General features: G+C 45.1%; 1 protein-coding gene across 10 annotated transcripts in view; it reads left to right on the forward strand.

Annotated features, from left to right (window-relative positions):
- Positions 1–12,164: 12,164 nt before the first annotated feature.
- Positions 12,165–17,785, forward strand: part of RBFOX2 (RNA binding fox-1 homolog 2) — a 279,365-nt gene continuing 273,744 nt past the window's right edge. For 6 of the 10 annotated variants that reach the window (XR_012717437.1, XM_075286342.1, XM_075286341.1 and 3 more), the window contains exon 1: positions 12,166–12,448. Coding sequence is in view for 9 of the 10 variants with exons in the window: in XM_075286342.1 (XP_075142443.1) it covers positions 12,404–12,448 (45 nt within the window). In the remaining variant the exon portion in view is untranslated. Of the gene's footprint in view, positions 12,449–17,785 lie in introns of all 10 variants that reach the window. The other 4 variants (XM_075286348.1, XM_075286350.1, XM_075286343.1 and 1 more) reach the window with 3 other exon arrangements.

The following is a 17,785-nucleotide window of genomic DNA, read 5'->3' on the forward strand; positions in this document are numbered from 1 at the left end:
GGAAATTCATGGTGGAGGTAGCCTCCAACCAGCAGAGTTTTGGGAAATTCATGGTGGAGGGAGCCTCTAACCAGCAGAGTTGTGGGAAATCAGGGTGGAGGGAGCCTCTAACCAGCAGAGTTTAGGGAAATCAGGGTGGAGGGAGCCTCTAACCAGCAGAGTTTTGGGAAATTCATGGTGGAAGGAGCCTCTAACCAGCAGAGTTTTGGGAAATTCATAGTGGAAGAAGCCTCTAACCAGCAGAGTTGTGGGAAATTCATGGTGGAGGGAGCCTCTAACCAGCAAAGTTTTGGGAAATCAGGCTGGAGGGAGCCTCTAACCAGCAGAGTTTAGGGAAATCAGGGTGGAGGAAGCCTCTAACCAGCAGAGTTATGGGAAATCAGGGTGGAGGGAGCCTCTAACCAGCAGAGTTGTGGGAAATCAGGGTGGAGGGAGCCTCTAAGCAGCAGAGTTTTGCGAAATTCATGGTGGAGGTAGCCTCCAACCAGCAGAGTTTTGTGAAATTCATGGTGGAGGTAGCCTCCAACCAGCAGAGTTTTAAGAAATTCATGGTGGAGGTAGCCTCCAACCAGCAGAGTTTTGGGAAATTCATGGTGGAGGGAGCCTCTAACCAGCCGTGTTTTCGGAAATCAGGGTGGATGGAGCCTGTAACCAGCAGAGTTTTGGGAAATTCATGGTGGAGGAAGCCTCTAACCAGCAGAGTTTTGGGAAATTCATGGTGGAGGGAGCCTCTAACCAGCAGAGTTGTGGGAAATCAGGGTGGAGGGAGCCTCTAACCAGCAGAGTTGTGGGAAATTCATGGTGGAGGTAGCCTCCAACCAGCAGAGTTTTGTGAAATTCATGGTGGAGGTAGCCTCCAACCAGCAGAGTTTTGGGAAATTCATGGTGGAGGGAGCCTCTAACCAGCAGAGTTGTGGGAAATCAGGGTGGAGGGAGCCTCTAACCAGCAGAGTTTAGGGAAATCAGGGTGGAGGGAGCCTCTAACCAGCAGAGTTTAGGGAAATCAGGGTGGAGGGAGCCTCTAACCAGTAGAGTTGTGGGAAATCAGGGTGGAGGGACCCTCTAACCAGCAGAGTTTTGTGAAATTCATGGTGGAGGTAGCCTCCAACCAGCAGAGTTTTGAGAAATTCATGGTGGAGAGAGCCTCTAACCAGCAGAGTTGTAGGAAATCAGGGTGGAGGGAGCCTCTAACCAGCAGAGTTGTAGGAAATCAGGGTGGAGGGAGCCTTGTAGGAGCAGAATTGTGCAACGCTTATGGTGGATGAGTATGAGGATGCGGAGGAGGAATTGGAGAGGTTGAGCACAGACATCGACTTTCATGTTGGGGTGCTTTACACAGGTGGGCACGAAAATGAAGGCTCTATCCAGTGGTGGTTCATTTTTATCAAAGTGAGCCGGTCGGCACTTTCAGCTGACAGTCGGCTGCGCTCGTCAGTGATGATGCCACCGGCTGCACTGAACACCCTCTCAGATAGGACGCTGGCGGCAGGACAGGACAGCACCTCCAAGGCATATAGGGCAAGTTCAAGCCACAGGTCCAACTTTGACACCCAATGCGTGTAGGGCGCAGAGGGATCGGAGAGGACAGGGCTGTGGTCGGAAAGGTATTCCCACAACATGCGCCTATACTTCTCACGCCTGGTGACACTAGGACCCTCAGTGGCGGTACTTTGGCGAGGGGGTGCCATCAAGGTGTCCCAGACCTTAGACAGTGTGCACCTTGTTTGTGTGGACTGGTGAGCACTTGGTCGCCTAGGGGAGGAACTGCCATCCCTGCCGCTAACGTCACATGCTGGAAACATCTCCATTTTATTCTGCACCAATTGCTTGTGGCAAACATTGATGCGATTGGCCCTCCCCTCTACCGGAATAAAAGATGAGATGTTGTTTTTATACCAGGGGTCAAGGATAGCAAAGATCCAGTACTGGTTGTCCTCCATGATTTTGACAATACGCTTGTCAGTTATAAAGCACCCCAACATGAACTCAGCCATGTCTGCCACAGTGTTAGTGTAAGGATTGGAGTTAGGGTCAGGCAGTGCAAAGTGACACAGCTGGGAAAGCAACACTGTGCAACTAATGACAAAAGGGGTCGCAGGCCCTGCAGCTATAACTATGCTGTAATATCTGAGATGAGGCAGACCAATGTACTTCCTAAATGAAGTGCGCCTACCACGGCTCCTAACCTTCTATCCGGTGGCTAGGATAAGGGGAGAGGAGGCCCTGAAAGTCCTAGGGACTGGAGTCACGAGGTCACACCTAAACAGAAAGCACAGTGTAAATGCAATGCAAAACAAAAGACTAAACAGCATGGAACCAGGGAGGACCACAAGTCCCAGCAAGACACAGAAGAGAAGGCGAGGTCAGACGAGCAAGAGGTCAAGCCAGGAGATATAATAAAAGGTACCATATCAAAAGACAAGGGATATTCAAAAATACAAGCCGGGTCTAAAAACCAAGAAACATATGGAATACAAACAGACAGGGAATCAGACTGAGCAGGGGGACCAGGAAACACAAAGTGAATGGCTGGCAAGGATCCATGCCTGGGTGGGGATTAAATAGCAGCAGAAAAACACACCTGATGGCTAATGACATGGAGACTGAAGGCAAGGAAAAGATTAACCCTTAATGACCTAAGCACACCCAATAGAACTCCTAACACGTCTCCCAGGGAGACGCCGCGCAGCAAGGAGACCGCGGCGACTCCGTATCCTGACAGTTAGTTGGCATGACTCCTCTGGCCCCACCGGAAAGTTCAATCTCCATTTCCTCCTTATCCTCCCTTTCTACCCATCTGTGCTTCAATAATGGGACGATTCGAAGTTGCCCGGAAGCCTCCTGTATCACCATCACATCATCGGACAGGTCTTCCTCCTCCTCCTCTTCCTCCATTAAACGCGATGAAGGGGACAGATGTGTGGACCTACTCTCCAGCTGTGATGGATCTGATGCTATCCCTGACTCCTCTGTGTGATCTGAGTTATCACTGATGTTAATGAGGGATTCTCTCAGCACACACAAGAGCGGGATTGTAAGGCTCACCATTGCATCTTCAGAGCTCACCTTCCTTGTGGACTCCTCAAACACCCTTAGTATGTCACAAAGGTCTCTCATCCATGGCCACTCATGGCTGAGAAACTGAGGCAGCTGACTTTGTGGCACCCTAGGGTTTTGTAGCTGGTATTCCATCAAAGGTCTCTGCTGCTCAACCACTCTACTCAACATCTGATAAGTTGAGTTCCAGCGTGTGGGGACGTCACACAAAAGCCGGTGTTGTGGCACATGCAGGCGTTGCTGGAGTGATTTTAAGCTAGTAGCGGCTACTGTCGACTTGCGAAAGTGGGCGCACATGCGCCGCACTTTCACCAGTAGCTCCGGAACATTTGGGTAGCTCTTTAAAAAACATTGCACCACTAGGTTGAAGACGTGGGCCAGGCATGGAACATGTTGGAGTCCGGCAAGCTCCACTGCTGCTACAAGGTTCTGGCCGTTATCACAAACGACCATGCCTGGGCCCAGGTGCAGCGGCTCAAACCATATTGCCGTCTCATTGAGGAGGGCATCCCTCACCTCGGAGGCAATGTGCTGTCTGTACCCCAAGCTGATCAACTTCAGCACGGCCTGCTGACGTCTACCAACGCCAGTGCTGCAACGTTTCCAACTCATAGCTGGGGTCAATCTAACAGCAGAGGAGGAGGCGGTGGAGGAGGAGGAGGAGGAGGATGTTGTTCCCGTGTCCCTGCCAGGAATGTTAGGCGGAGAGACGAAGTACACCGGGCCAGTTTGGGAAGCAGTCCCAGCCTCAACTACATTCACCCAGTGTGCCGTCAGTGAAATGTAGCGTCCCTGTCCGCATGCACTTGTCCACGCGTCGGTGGTCAAGTGGACCTTTGTGCAAAGCGCGGAACTAAGGGCCGCCTGATGTTGAGTGACACGTGCTAGTGCAAAGCAGGGACGGCACACCAGGAGAAGTAGTGACGGCAAGGGACGGCATAGCGAGGTGCCGCAGTTGCCATCAGGTCCAGGAAGGCGGGAGTTTCAACAAGCCGGAACGCCAATATCTCCTGGGCCAGCAGTTTAGCGATGTTGGCGTTCAAGGCTTGCGCGTGTGGGTGGTTAGCGGTGTATTTCTGCCAGCGCTCCAATGTCTGAGAGATGGTGGGTTGTTGTAAAGAAGCACCTGATGGTGCCTTTGATGGTGCAGGAGAAGGAGATAAGACAGGAACAGGGGAGGATGAGGGAGAAGTCAACAAAGTGGCTGAGGCAGATGAAGTGGTGTCCTGGCTCGTCCTCTGGAGTGCATCGCCAGCACTGTGAGCAGTGGCAGAGGCAGTGGCGTGAATGGCGGATGACGTTTGTCCTGCCGTTGCTGCCTGCCACTGATTCCAGTGCTTGGATTCCAAATGACGGCGCATTGAAGTGGTGGACAGGTTGCTCTTCTCAGAGCCCCTACTCAGTTTCGAGAGGCAAATTGTGCAGACAACACTATATCTGTCCTCGGCGCATTCCTTGAAAAAACTCCACACCTTCGAGAAACGTGCCCTCGAGGTGGGAGTTTTTCGGGGCTGGGTACAAACTGGAATATCTTGGGAGATTCCGGGTGTGGCCTGGCTTTGCCTAAGCTGCTGACCTCTGTCTCTGCCTCTAGCTACCCTTTTTGGTGCTGCACCTGCCTCAACATCCACACTACTTTCCCCGCTTGACATCCCCCCTGTCCAGGTCGGGTCAGTGTCCTCATCATCCACCACCTCCTCTTCCAACTCCTGTCTCACCTCCTCCTCCTGCACAACGCTCATGTCAACTGGCTGCCCTGACGGCAACTGTGTCTCATCGTCGTCGATGAGGGTGGGTTGCTGGTCATCCGCCACCAAATCGACCAGAGATGGAGGAGGCTCCAGTGTTTGAGCATCTGAACACAGATACTCGTCTGTTAGCTCTGTGGAATCGCGAAATGGAGGGGCAGGTTGAGGGACAGTGAAAGGTGCGGAGAACAGCTCCGGGGAGCTGGGAAAGTTGGGGTTATTGTTCTGGGAAGATTGGGAATTTTGGGAGGAAGGAGGACAAGACTGTTGGGTAGGAGGAGGAGAGGAGGTAGAGGCTGACTGACTGGTGGACAATGTGCTGTAAGCGTTATCCAACAGCCATTGCAAGACCTGTTCCTGGTTTTCGGGCCTAGTAAGGTTTGTACCATGCAGCCTAGTTAATGTGGCAAGCAACCCTGGCACTGTGGAGCGGCGCAATGCTTGCTGCCCCACAGGAGTAGGCACGGGACACCCTGTGGCTTCACCGCTAACTTGCTCTCCAGAAGCATTCCCCCGACCTCGCCTACGGCCTCGTCCACGTCCCTTTCCGGGAGACTTGCGCATTTTAATATGCTCTCCTTAGTTAAACCCACTCAGAACCTGGGTGTATATGCCAATACCAATAAATTAAGGGTGTATGTAGTCCCCAATTTATTTGGTGGGATTAACACTCAGAACCTGGGTGTTTATGCGAATATCAACAAATTAAGGGGGGATGCAGGCCCCAATATATTTGGGGAATTAACACTCAAAAACTGGCACTATTTGCCAATAGCAACAATTGAGGGTTGTATGAAGGCCCCAATATATTTTGGGAATTAACAGTCAGAACCTGGCACTATATGCCAATAGCAAGAATTGAGGGTGGTATGAAAGCCCCAATATCTTTTTTGAATTAACAGTCAGAACCTGGCACTATATGCCAATAGCAAGAATTGAGGGTGGTATGAAAGCCCCGATATATTTTTTGAATTAACAGTCAGACTCTGGCACTGTATGTCAATAGCAAGAATTGAGGGTGGTATGAAAGCCCCAATATCTTTTTTGAATTAACAGTCAGAACCTGGCACTATATGCCAATAGCAAGAATTGAGGGTGGTATGAAAGTCCCAATATCTTTTTTCAATTAACAGCCAGACCCTGACACTGTATGCCAATAGCATGATTTGAGGGTGGTATGAAGGCCCCAATATCTTTTTTGAATTAACAGTCAGAACCTGGCACTGTATGCCAATAGCAAGAATTGAGGGTGGTATGAAAGCCCCAATATCTTTTTTGAATTAACAGTAAGAACCTGGCACTATATGCCAATAGCAAGAATTGAGGGTGGTATGAAAGCCCCAATATATTTTTTCAATTGCCAGTCAGACCCTGGCACTATATGCCAATAGCAAGATTTGAGGGTGGTATGAAGGCCCCAATATCTTTTTTGAATTAACAGTCAGAACCTGGCACTATATGCCAATAGCAAGATTTGAGGGTGGTATGAAGGCCCCAATATCTTTTTTGAATTAATAGTCAGACCCTGGCACTATATGCCAATAGCAAGAATTGAGGGTGGTATGAAGGCCCCAATATCTTTTTTGAATTAACAGTCAGAACCTGGCACTATATGCCAATAGCAAGATTTGAGGGTGGTATGAAGGCCCCAATATCTTTTTTGAATTAATAGTCAGAACCTGGCACTATATGCCAATAGCAAGAATTGAGGGTGGTATGAAAGCCCCAATATATTTTTTCAATTAACAGTCAGACTCTGGCACTGTATGTCAATAGCAAGAATTGAGGGTGGTATGAAAGCCCCAATATCTTTTTTTGAATCAACAGTCAGAACCTGGCACTATATGCCAATAGCAAGAATTGAGGGTGGTATGAAAGCCCCAATATCTTTTTTCAATTAACAGTCAGACCCTGGCACTGTATGCCAATAGCAAGATTTGAGGGTGGTATGAAGGCCCCAATATCTTTTTTGAATTAACAGTCAGAACCTGGCACTATATGCCAATAGCAAGATTTGAGGGTGGTATGAAAGCCCCAATATATTTTTTGAATTACCAGTCAGACCCTGGCACTATATGCCAATAGCAAGAATTGAGGGTGGTATGAAAGCCCCAATATCTTTTTTGAATTAACAGTCAGATCCTGGCACTATATGCCAATAGCAAGAATTGAGGGTCATATGAAAGCTCCAATATATTTTTTCAATTAACAGTCAGACCCTGGCACTATATGCCAATAGCAAGAATTGAGGATGATATGAAAGCCCCAATATCTTTTTTGAATTACCAGTCAGAACCTAGCACTATATGCCAATAGCAAGAATTGAGGGTGATATGAAAGCCCCAATATCTTTTTTGAATTAACAGTCAGAACCTGGCACTATATGCCAATAGCAAGATTTGAGGGTGGTATGAAAGCCCCAGTAAGTTTTTTGAATTAACAGTCAGAACCTGGCACTATACGCCAATAGCAAAAATTGAGGGTGATATGAAAGCCCCAATATATTTTTTCAATTAACAGTCAGACCCTGGCACTGTATGCCAATAGCAAGAATTGAGGGTGGTATGAAAGCCCCAATATCTTTTTTGAATTAACAGTCAGAACCTGGCACTATATGCCAATAGCAAGATTTGAGGGTGGTATGAAAGCCCCAATATATTTTTTCAATTAACAGTCAGACCCTGGCACTATATGTCAATAGCAAGAATTGAGGGTGGTATGAAAGCCCCAATATCTTTTTTGGATTAACAGTCAGAACCTGGCACTATATGCCAATAGCAAGATTTGAGGGTGGTATGAAGGCCCCAATATATTTCAGGAATTACCAGTCAGAACCTGGCACTATATGCCAATAGCAGCAAATGGAGGGTGTATGTAGCCCCAATTTTATTGTTAGGGGAATTACACACAGTGTATTCAAGTTAGTTTCAGGGGTGGGGGTGGAGGTGCACACTGTTGGAACGTGGATTGGGGGCAGGGGTGGTTTTCGGGCCTAGTAAGGTTTGTACCATGCAGCCTAGTTAATGTGGCAAGCAACCCTGGCACTGTGGAGCGGCGCAATGCTTGCTGCCCCACAGGAGTAGGCACGGGACACCCTGTGGCTTCACCGCTAACTTGCTCTCCAGAAGCATTCCCCCGACCTCGCCTACGGCCTCGTCCACGTCCCTTTCCGGGAGACTTGCGCATTTTAATATGCTCTCCTTAGTTAAACCCACTCAGAACCTGGGTGTATATGCCAATACCAATAAATTAAGGGTGTATGTAGTCCCCAATTTATTTGGTGGGATTAACACTCAGAACCTGGGTGTTTATGCGAATATCAACAAATTAAGGGGGGATGCAGGCCCCAATATATTTGGGGAATTAACACTCAAAAACTGGCACTATTTGCCAATAGCAACAATTGAGGGTTGTATGAAGGCCCCAATATATTTTGGGAATTAACAGTCAGAACCTGGCACTATATGCCAATAGCAAGAATTGAGGGTGGTATGAAAGCCCCAATATCTTTTTTGAATTAACAGTCAGAACCTGGCACTATATGCCAATAGCAAGAATTGAGGGTGGTATGAAAGCCCCGATATATTTTTTGAATTAACAGTCAGACTCTGGCACTGTATGTCAATAGCAAGAATTGAGGGTGGTATGAAAGCCCCAATATCTTTTTTGAATTAACAGTCAGAACCTGGCACTATATGCCAATAGCAAGAATTGAGGGTGGTATGAAAGTCCCAATATCTTTTTTCAATTAACAGCCAGACCCTGACACTGTATGCCAATAGCATGATTTGAGGGTGGTATGAAGGCCCCAATATCTTTTTTGAATTAACAGTCAGAACCTGGCACTGTATGCCAATAGCAAGAATTGAGGGTGGTATGAAAGCCCCAATATCTTTTTTGAATTAACAGTAAGAACCTGGCACTATATGCCAATAGCAAGAATTGAGGGTGGTATGAAAGCCCCAATATATTTTTTCAATTGCCAGTCAGACCCTGGCACTATATGCCAATAGCAAGATTTGAGGGTGGTATGAAGGCCCCAATATCTTTTTTGAATTAACAGTCAGAACCTGGCACTATATGCCAATAGCAAGATTTGAGGGTGGTATGAAGGCCCCAATATCTTTTTTGAATTAATAGTCAGAACCTGGCACTATATGCCAATAGCAAGAATTGAGGGTGGTATGAAGGCCCCAATATCTTTTTTGAATTAACAGTCAGAACCTGGCACTATATGCCAATAGCAAGATTTGAGGGTGGTATGAAGGCCCCAATATCTTCTTGCTATTGGCATATAGTGCCAGGATCTGACTGTTAATTCAAAAAAGATATTGGGGCTTTCATACCACCCTCAATTCTTGCTATTGGCATATAGTGCCAGGGTCTGACTGGTAATTCAAAAAATATATTGGGGCTTTCATACCACCCTCAAATCTTGCTATTGGCATATAGTGCCAGGTTCTGACTGTTAATTCAAAAAAGATATTGGGGCCTTCATACCACCCTCAAATCTTGCTATTGGCATACAGTGCCAGGGTCTGACTGTTAATTGAAAAAAGATATTGGGGCTTTCATACCACCCTCAATTCTTGCTCCAATAAAGCTCCAATATATTTTTTCAATTAACAGTCAGACCCTGGCACTATATGCCAATAGCAAGAATTGAGGATGATATGAAAGCCCCAATATCTTTTTTGAATTACCAGTCAGAACCTAGCACTATATGCCAATAGCAAGAATTGAGGGTGATATGAAAGCCCCAATATCTTTTTTGAATTAACAGTCAGAACCTGGCACTATATGCCAATAGCAAGATTTGAGGGTGGTATGAAAGCCCCAGTAAGTTTTTTGAATTAACAGTCAGAACCTGGCACTATACGCCAATAGCAAAAATTGAGGGTGATATGAAAGCCCCAATATATTTTTTCAATTAACAGTCAGACCCTGGCACTGTATGCCAATAGCAAGAATTGAGGGTGGTATGAAAGCCCCAATATCTTTTTTGAATTAACAGTCAGAACCTGGCACTATATGCCAATAGCAAGATTTGAGGGTGGTATGAAAGCCCCAATATATTTTTTCAATTAACAGTCAGACCCTGGCACTATATGTCAATAGCAAGAATTGAGGGTGGTATGAAAGCCCCAATATCTTTTTTGGATTAACAGTCAGAACCTGGCACTATATGCCAATAGCAAGATTTGAGGGTGGTATGAAGGCCCCAATATATTTCAGGAATTACCAGTCAGAACCTGGCACTATATGCCAATAGCAGCAAATGGAGGGTGTATGTAGCCCCAATTTTATTGTTAGGGGAATTACACACAGTGTATTCAAGTTAGTTTCAGGGGTGGGGGTGGAGGTGCACACTGTTGGAACGTGGATTGGGGGCAGGGGTGAACCATGGCTTTCTGCCGCCTGAAGCGGACGTCAGAAAGCCGCCCCCCCCCCCAGGAGGGGGCGGAGCAGAGGGGGCGGGTCGAGTGGAAGGGGGTGGGGCCGAGTGGAGGGAGCGGGGCTGAGTGGAAGGGGGCGGGGGCGAGCCGAGCGGAGCTTTAGCAGGCAGAGAGCAGGCAGGGAGATGACCTGCTCTCTGCCTGAGCGTGAGGGGCGGACGCTGGAGCAGCGCTGCTCTAGTGGCCTCCCCAATCCACCGCTCAGTGACGGTGATCCTAAGCCAGTCCAGGACAGTTTGTCCTGAACTGGCTTAGGTCAGCAAAAATGCAAAACGCCCTCCCCGTGGCCCTGGCATAGCACCGCCTGAAGCGGTCGCTTCAGGTCACCTAATGGGAGGTGCGGCACTGATTGGGGGTATATAGGGTATATGGGAATACACTTTCAGTGTATTCCATTCAGGATCCTCCACACTGTGGAAAGCTGGGTTGCACAGATTGAGCCTGTCAATGCCACTTTACGGTGATGGACACTGACAAGACACTGGAATGTAGCTCTTAAATGAGCTGTTGGGTTTTTTCTTCTTCTCCTTCCTATCCTATCCTACCCCTGCCTACCAGAATCTAATTCCTAACTCTATGGCCGCAGACCTCCGTCTGTGACCAAGTGTAAGCTCAGAATGACGCGAAGCTGGGCAGCGCTGTTCTTATGAATCAGAGGTCACATGTTTTCGGCAGCCAATGCGTTTTTAGTATTTTTTTCAATGTCCCTGTTGTCGTAGTTCCTGTCCCACCTCCCCTACGCTGTTATTGGAGCAAAAAAAGCACCAGGGAAGGTGGGAGGGGAATCAAATTTTCGTGCACTTTACCACGCGGTGTTCGATTTGATTCGAACATGGCGAACAGCGTGATATCCGATCGAACATGTGTTCGATAGAACACTGTTCACTCATCTCTAATTTTTAGCTGACTCCTCTATTTGGTCTATTAGCAACAGTTCCCCCTCCTCCATTTAACTTGGAGACTTATTATTTACTTATTATTACCCCTATTAGTATTTTATTTTTCCCTCCCATTATTTTCACTCAAAGGAACTCTAAATGTTAATTATCTTCACAACTGTCATCCCGTAGTAGGAGCTTTAAGCATGATTTTATATGTAAGCAAACCCCTTCATTTATCCAGTCTTTTTTGAATAGACTGGATAAATGTATAGTTACACTTTAGTCATAACTGTAAGCTGGAATTTCACAAACAACTTTTGAAGCAATGTAATCATCAATGTAATAAATGTAGTCAGTAATGGACAGGAATTGCCCTATCTTTTTCTAAGATCGTCTGTATGTATATTATTCATTTATGCACTGCAATTCCCTTATTCCGAAATTAAATAAACTAAATTAAAAACTTCACATGTTATTCAAGTATTATAGAAGTTTCAGTCCTATGTGGATTTTCTAAAAGTGATTCAAAATTACAGGAAGAACAAGGAAACAAAGACTTGTTTATGTTCTCTACAATTAGTTAATAGCTCACCTGCAGCTGTCTGTCAAGGAGATTCCTTCCACTACCCTTCCCATATAGCAGCCTGGTCAGACTTAATCCATGTAAGTTTGACTGAAACAGCTGACAGGGGGAAGGGAGAGCCAGAAGTACTTCTTCCCCCTTTGTAGCCCCATAGGCCTGAGCAGCTGTCAAGAGGTGGGGGCAGGTGTCCCAAGTTAGTATGGAGAATAATTCATAAAGGAGTAGTGATTGTATAAGTTGTGAGCTGTACATGAGATCTCACACTACAAATGGCAAATCTCCAGTACTTCTCCACCCCTTCTGCTCCTTTTTCTCTCCTTGTCCCTTTCAGGCATATGCATGACTAAAAGAGTTTCTCTGATCAAGCCACCTGTCTTCATTACCTCCCCCACTAACCATTCTGGACCCCTCCTCTCTCATTACAGCTGTCCCATGGCTATACACACATCCAGACAAAAGTTGTCTCTCTCTCTCTGCCCAAGCTGCTCCTCGCAGACATTGACACTATTAGTGAAATATAAGATCATCTACTGATTTCTATTACTCACATGTCCCCAACTTTTACCTTTTTCATATTGCATTGTAGCATCTCTTTCTACTAAATAGCTACTCTTTCTATCCGCAAAAGTGGACTCCACAGCAAGGATTGTTGCTCACAGAGTGGGCTCTGACAGAAGCATGTTTGGTGTATACTGCATGGAATATCCTTATCCAGTTGTGCAGGTAAGACCTAATAGACCTACTTGATAGCATTAGACTTCTAACTGTAGAGGATTTGGTTATTATAAAATAATAGCTTTGTATTTACCTTTCTGTTTACATACTCCATCTGATTGTTTTATGCTTATAAGGCTCATATTGTGTGTCATTCTCTCTTGTTTCTTCTGCCCATGTCATTGCTGTCATTATAAAGCAATACGTATTAGTTTACAAATTCCTATGATCCTTATTTTATTGTGAAGAAAATTTAATCTTGTTTCTTCTGCCCATGTCATTGCTGTCATTATAAAGCAATATGTATTAGTTTACAAATTCCTATGATCCTTATTTTATTGTGAAGAAAATTTAATGTGAAGGATTGTCTTTAAGCCATACATAACTACATTGATTAAATAAAACTGTGTTTAAGGATTTATACAGTTACAGTACCTACTCTGTATAGTAGTGTAGTCTCACCAGTTCTAGTAAGCTCTTTTACTTTATTTTATTTTTTATATATATCATAAATAATTAGTTAATTGACTTATGTTGAGGTCTATGTTCAGAGGATGTTATTGAAAAAATATATATTACAATTTCTGTGTTTTATTTATTAATAGAACAAATATTGATTGATTGTACCTTCTGTCTGATGGGTGTCAGTGACCTCTCAGTGGCAAATCTAATGGTAACTCAACCCACAGAATGTCTTGGGGAATGGGCACACTGCTGTGTAGCTTAGGTTTGAGCAGATTGCCCTTGAAAACTGTTTGTCCTCTGAACATAATAAAGAACACGTAAATAATCAAAGCCCCTAAATTTCTTTTAAATTAATTGTATCAAAAATAGCACTTAACATTAACAACATATTTATAACAAACGGACACACTTTTTGCAGCACAACATTTTCATAGGAAAACTGACTTTCAAAAGCTATTCCTGGCATAGTTCTTTGCCATTTTTCCAGACAACTTGGTTTACTTCACTAGCTACACCCCATCTCTCTTCTCAGCACGGATTAATGTAATTGTGTAAATGTGTCCAATTGTCCCTCAACCCCCTTATTTTAAATGCTGTTAAACTGTTCATGTCTAGGCCACATTTTGTTATGTTTTCCTTCAACTACTTGAGAATAGTATATATATTTTTTAATTGCCCTTTTTATGCAAAGACACATTTTTCAAATAAATCATAAGTGTCTAAAACGTGATGTAGGACGTTAGACATGGTTTTTTTTGCCCAAATTATACCAGAATTCTGGTGCATTTTGCTTAGTAAATTTTCTCCATTGTTTGTGTGAATTAGTCCCAATTTTATTTTTATTTGTCCCACAACTTTGTTTGAGGGCATGTTCAATAAATGTTATTAAAAATAGTATGTTGTTCATAAGTTATATGATATTCTTATTTTTTTATACCATTAGAATGTTTTTGGTTTTTTTTTTACAAAATAGTCATAATGTGCACATATTATGTACACACATGTGTATATGTTTTTTGGATTTTATAATTGCATAATTGCTTGTGAATAGTATATTTAAAAATATATAGCATAAGCATATACAGTACTTGTTTTTTCTTAAGAGGACATTATCCCTGATGAACTTGGCACTTAAGAGCATGGAGGTACAGGACCTAGTAGCACTGTAGTACAGGATGACATGTTCCCTCTAGTTGAATAGAGACAGGTACTATCCCATCTGCTCCATCTACCCCTCCCTTTCTTTATAGGAATGTATGCAACAACCATAAGAACCAATTCCTCAGCGGAAAGAGGCATAAGTCCATTAAACATATAAGGATTCTAGATAACGTTTGTAGTTTCAAAAACCTCTGGTAATTCAGGACCTGTATAATTTCCATTACGCGACTGTCAGGATACGGAGTCGCCGTGGTCTCCTTGCTGCGCGGCGTCTCCCTGGGAGACGTGTTAGGAGTTCTATTGGGTGTGCTTAGGTCATTAAGGGTTAATCTTTTCCTTGCCTTCAGTCTCCATGCCGTTAGCCATCAGGTGTGTTTCTCTGCTGCTATTTAAACTCCATCCAGGCATGGATCCTTGCCAGCCATTCACTTTGTGTTTCCTGGTCCCCCTGCTCAGTCTGATTCCCTGTCTGTTTGTATTCCATATGTTTCTTGGTTTTTAGACCCGGCTTGTATTTTTGACTATCCCTTGTCTTTTGATTTGGAACCTTTTATTATATCTCCTGGCTTGACCTCTTGCTCGTCTGACCTCGCCTTCTCTTCTGTGTCTTGCTGGGACTTGTGGTCCTCCCTGGTTCCATGCTGTTTAGTCTTTTGTTTTGCATTGCATTTACACTGTGCTTTCTGTTTAGGTGTGACCCCGTGACTCCAGTCCCTAGGACTTTCAGGGCCTCCTCTCCCCTTATCCTAGCCGCCGGATAGAAGGTTAGGAGCCGTGGTAGGCGCACTTCAATTAGGAAGTGCATTGGTCTGCCTCATCTCAGATATTACAGCATAGTTATAGCTGCAGGGCCTGAGACCCCTTTTGTCATTAGTTGCACAGTGTTGCTTTCCCAGCTGTGTCACTTTGCACTGCCTGACCCTGACTCCAATCCTTACAGCGACAAAGCAATTGATGGTTAACAATTACTCATTGGCAGGAAGTGCTGATGTTCCAAAGCCTGTACATAGTGCAACTTCAGGTATAACAATGAACAACTCAAATTTTGTCCAAATAACCTATTTCTAATTTATTTTTAGGTGACAACTTCTTAAAATAAATCAATCTAATTTATATGCCATTCAATATATAATTCAGTATTGTATTCGTTTTTTGTTTGTTTGGTTTTTTTTGCAACACCAAGATGCACTGTGACTCCATTCACTTATATTAATGAAGAAGTCACAAAGCGAAACAATAATTGTAGGTCATGAAATGTGGCCAAACTCACCGTTAATGGTAGTCCCATTCCTTGAAAACGGTCTGTGGGCCGTAGTACCCAGACTGAACTGGCATAACTCTATCAGTTTGTTACTGTAGTGATCAGGCCAATCGGTAACTTACTGCATCAGAACTGACTATGATGCAGTGAGTTCTATGCACATGGAAGTGTTTAGTCCAGGTACTACAGCCTACCCACAGACTGTTTTCCACAGATAGGACTCGGTCATGTGCAAGGGCCCTTAGGCTTTAGTCAATGAGTGGCTCAGCAGTGTGTTGTCCATGCTCTATGAAAGAGTAGTGCATTAACAAAGTTTTACAGAACATCCTTCAAACTCTATAGGGGCAGAAAGTTAAAAAGATCCCTTCCAACCACCACTCTCCAGTGTTCGTTCTGTCCCTAGAGAGGGATCTTCCTTATCATAAAATATTCTTATCAGCTATGGCTAAAAAAAACTTGGGGAATCTTGCCTCTCCTTCTACTCTTTAGCCAGGTGAGCACATCTCTGGGTAGGGGTTGACTGACCTACCCAAGTCTCACTCAGGTTTTCTCAAGTCTTTTTTTTTTTTTTTTCAATAAAGCAATTCTTTTTGTAATACAATGTCAGATTGATCTGTGACATTATTATTATTAATAATAATAATTAATATAATAATAATAATAATAATAAATACACACAACAAATGATTTTTCACTAATATGACTAGATAAGAGGGGGGTTTTTTGGAGGGGGGAAGAATTTTTTATTCCATTAATTACATACAAAGTGCCATTTTGTAGGCAGCCTCAGAGAAAATACATATTGTCATTGTAAGAGCAAAAAAAAAAAAAGCTAAATCACGCAATGTGTTCTAGTTTCATAATCAGGTTACTCTTTAAGTGCTACTACTATTGGTTGTTATATATCACTGAAGGGATATCACTCAAAATACTAAATATCACTGAGGGAGTAACTATTAATATGTAACTTTTATTAAGTCCGTTTAAAATTGATTCATAGAAATGAGTAGTCCAAAAAACAAAGTATAAGAGGACAGAGCAATTACTGATTTGCCCGTGGTCAGGGGTGAATCGTGGCTTTCTGCCGCCTGAAGTGGATGTCAGAAAGCCGCCCCCCCCCCCCCGGAGGATGGGGCGGAGCTGAGGGGGCGGGGCCAGGTGGAAGGGGCGGGGCCGAGCGGAGGGGTGGGGCCGAGCAGAGCGATCGTCTTTAGCAGGCACAGAGAGGACCTGCTCTCTGCCTGAGCGTGAGTGGCGGCCGCTGGAGCAGCGCTGCTCCAGCGGCCTCCCCAATCCACTGCTCAGTAACGGTGATCCTAAGCCAATCCGGGACAGCTTGTCCTGGACTGACTTAGGTCAGCAAAAATGCCGCCCTCCCCGTGGCCCTGGCATAGCGCCGCCTGAAGCGGTCGCCTCATGGGAGGTGCGGCACTGCCCGTGGTATAGTATATTCAAAACTCTATTCTTGCGGCTATTTCAGTCCTACAGACACTCTAACACAAAACCTTTATGTGCTGCTAAGGGAGTTTTAAACAGGTGCATATAGCACACATAATAGGGAGCCTTCCATTCCTTCCATGACAGCGCATGCCTGAGGTGGTAAGGTTGCTCTTTTCAGAGACCCTACTCAGTTTTGAGTTGCACAGTGTGCAAACCACACTAAATTTGGCCTCCACGCATACATTGAAAAATCTCCACACCATGGAGGAACGTGGCCTGGATGGGGAGTTTTTCTCGAGTGGCTAGGACAGGGAACATCTTGGGCCTTGCTGGGTCTCCCCTGGCTTTTGTGAAGTAGCTGTCCTCTGCCTCTGGACATGCCTCTGTCTGTAGCCACCTTTTTTGGTGCTGCGCTTGCCTTCAGATCTACGCTGCTTTCCCCGCTAGACATCACCCCTGCTCAGGTTGGGTCGGTCGCCTCGTCGTCCACCACCTCCTCTTTCAATTCTTCAATCTGCTCCTCCTCCTGCACACTGCACATGACAACAGCCTGCCCTGATGGCAACTGTGTCTCGTCATCATCACTGATGACAGGTTGCGGGGCCACAACTACAAAATCACAAGGAGATGGCGGATGCTCCAGTGTTTTGGACACACAGTCATCTGGTAGCTCCTGGGATTCGTGAAGTGGTGGGATAGAGTAAGGGAAAAACCCAAAAACAGCTCCTGGGAGGGGGCAAAGGTGGGATGACTCTGCTGGGAAGATTGGGCATGTTGGGAGGAAGGAGGGACAGACTCTTGGCTAGGAAGACGATTGGAGGTAGTGGCTGACTGGCTGGTAGAAAAGCTGCTGGAAGTGTTATCTGCTAGCCAGTGCAACACCTGTTCCTGGTGCTCGGGCCTGGTCAATGTTGTACCCTGCACCCTAATTAATGTAGCCATCAAGCTAGGGATTGTGGAGAAGTGCGATGCTGGCTGCCCCTCACCAGTAGCCGTTGAATGTGCTGTAGCTTGACCAC

Source organism: Leptodactylus fuscus, chromosome 9 (genome assembly GCF_031893055.1).
Source record: "Leptodactylus fuscus isolate aLepFus1 chromosome 9, aLepFus1.hap2, whole genome shotgun sequence".
Lineage (NCBI taxonomy): Eukaryota > Metazoa > Chordata > Amphibia > Anura > Leptodactylidae > Leptodactylus > Leptodactylus fuscus.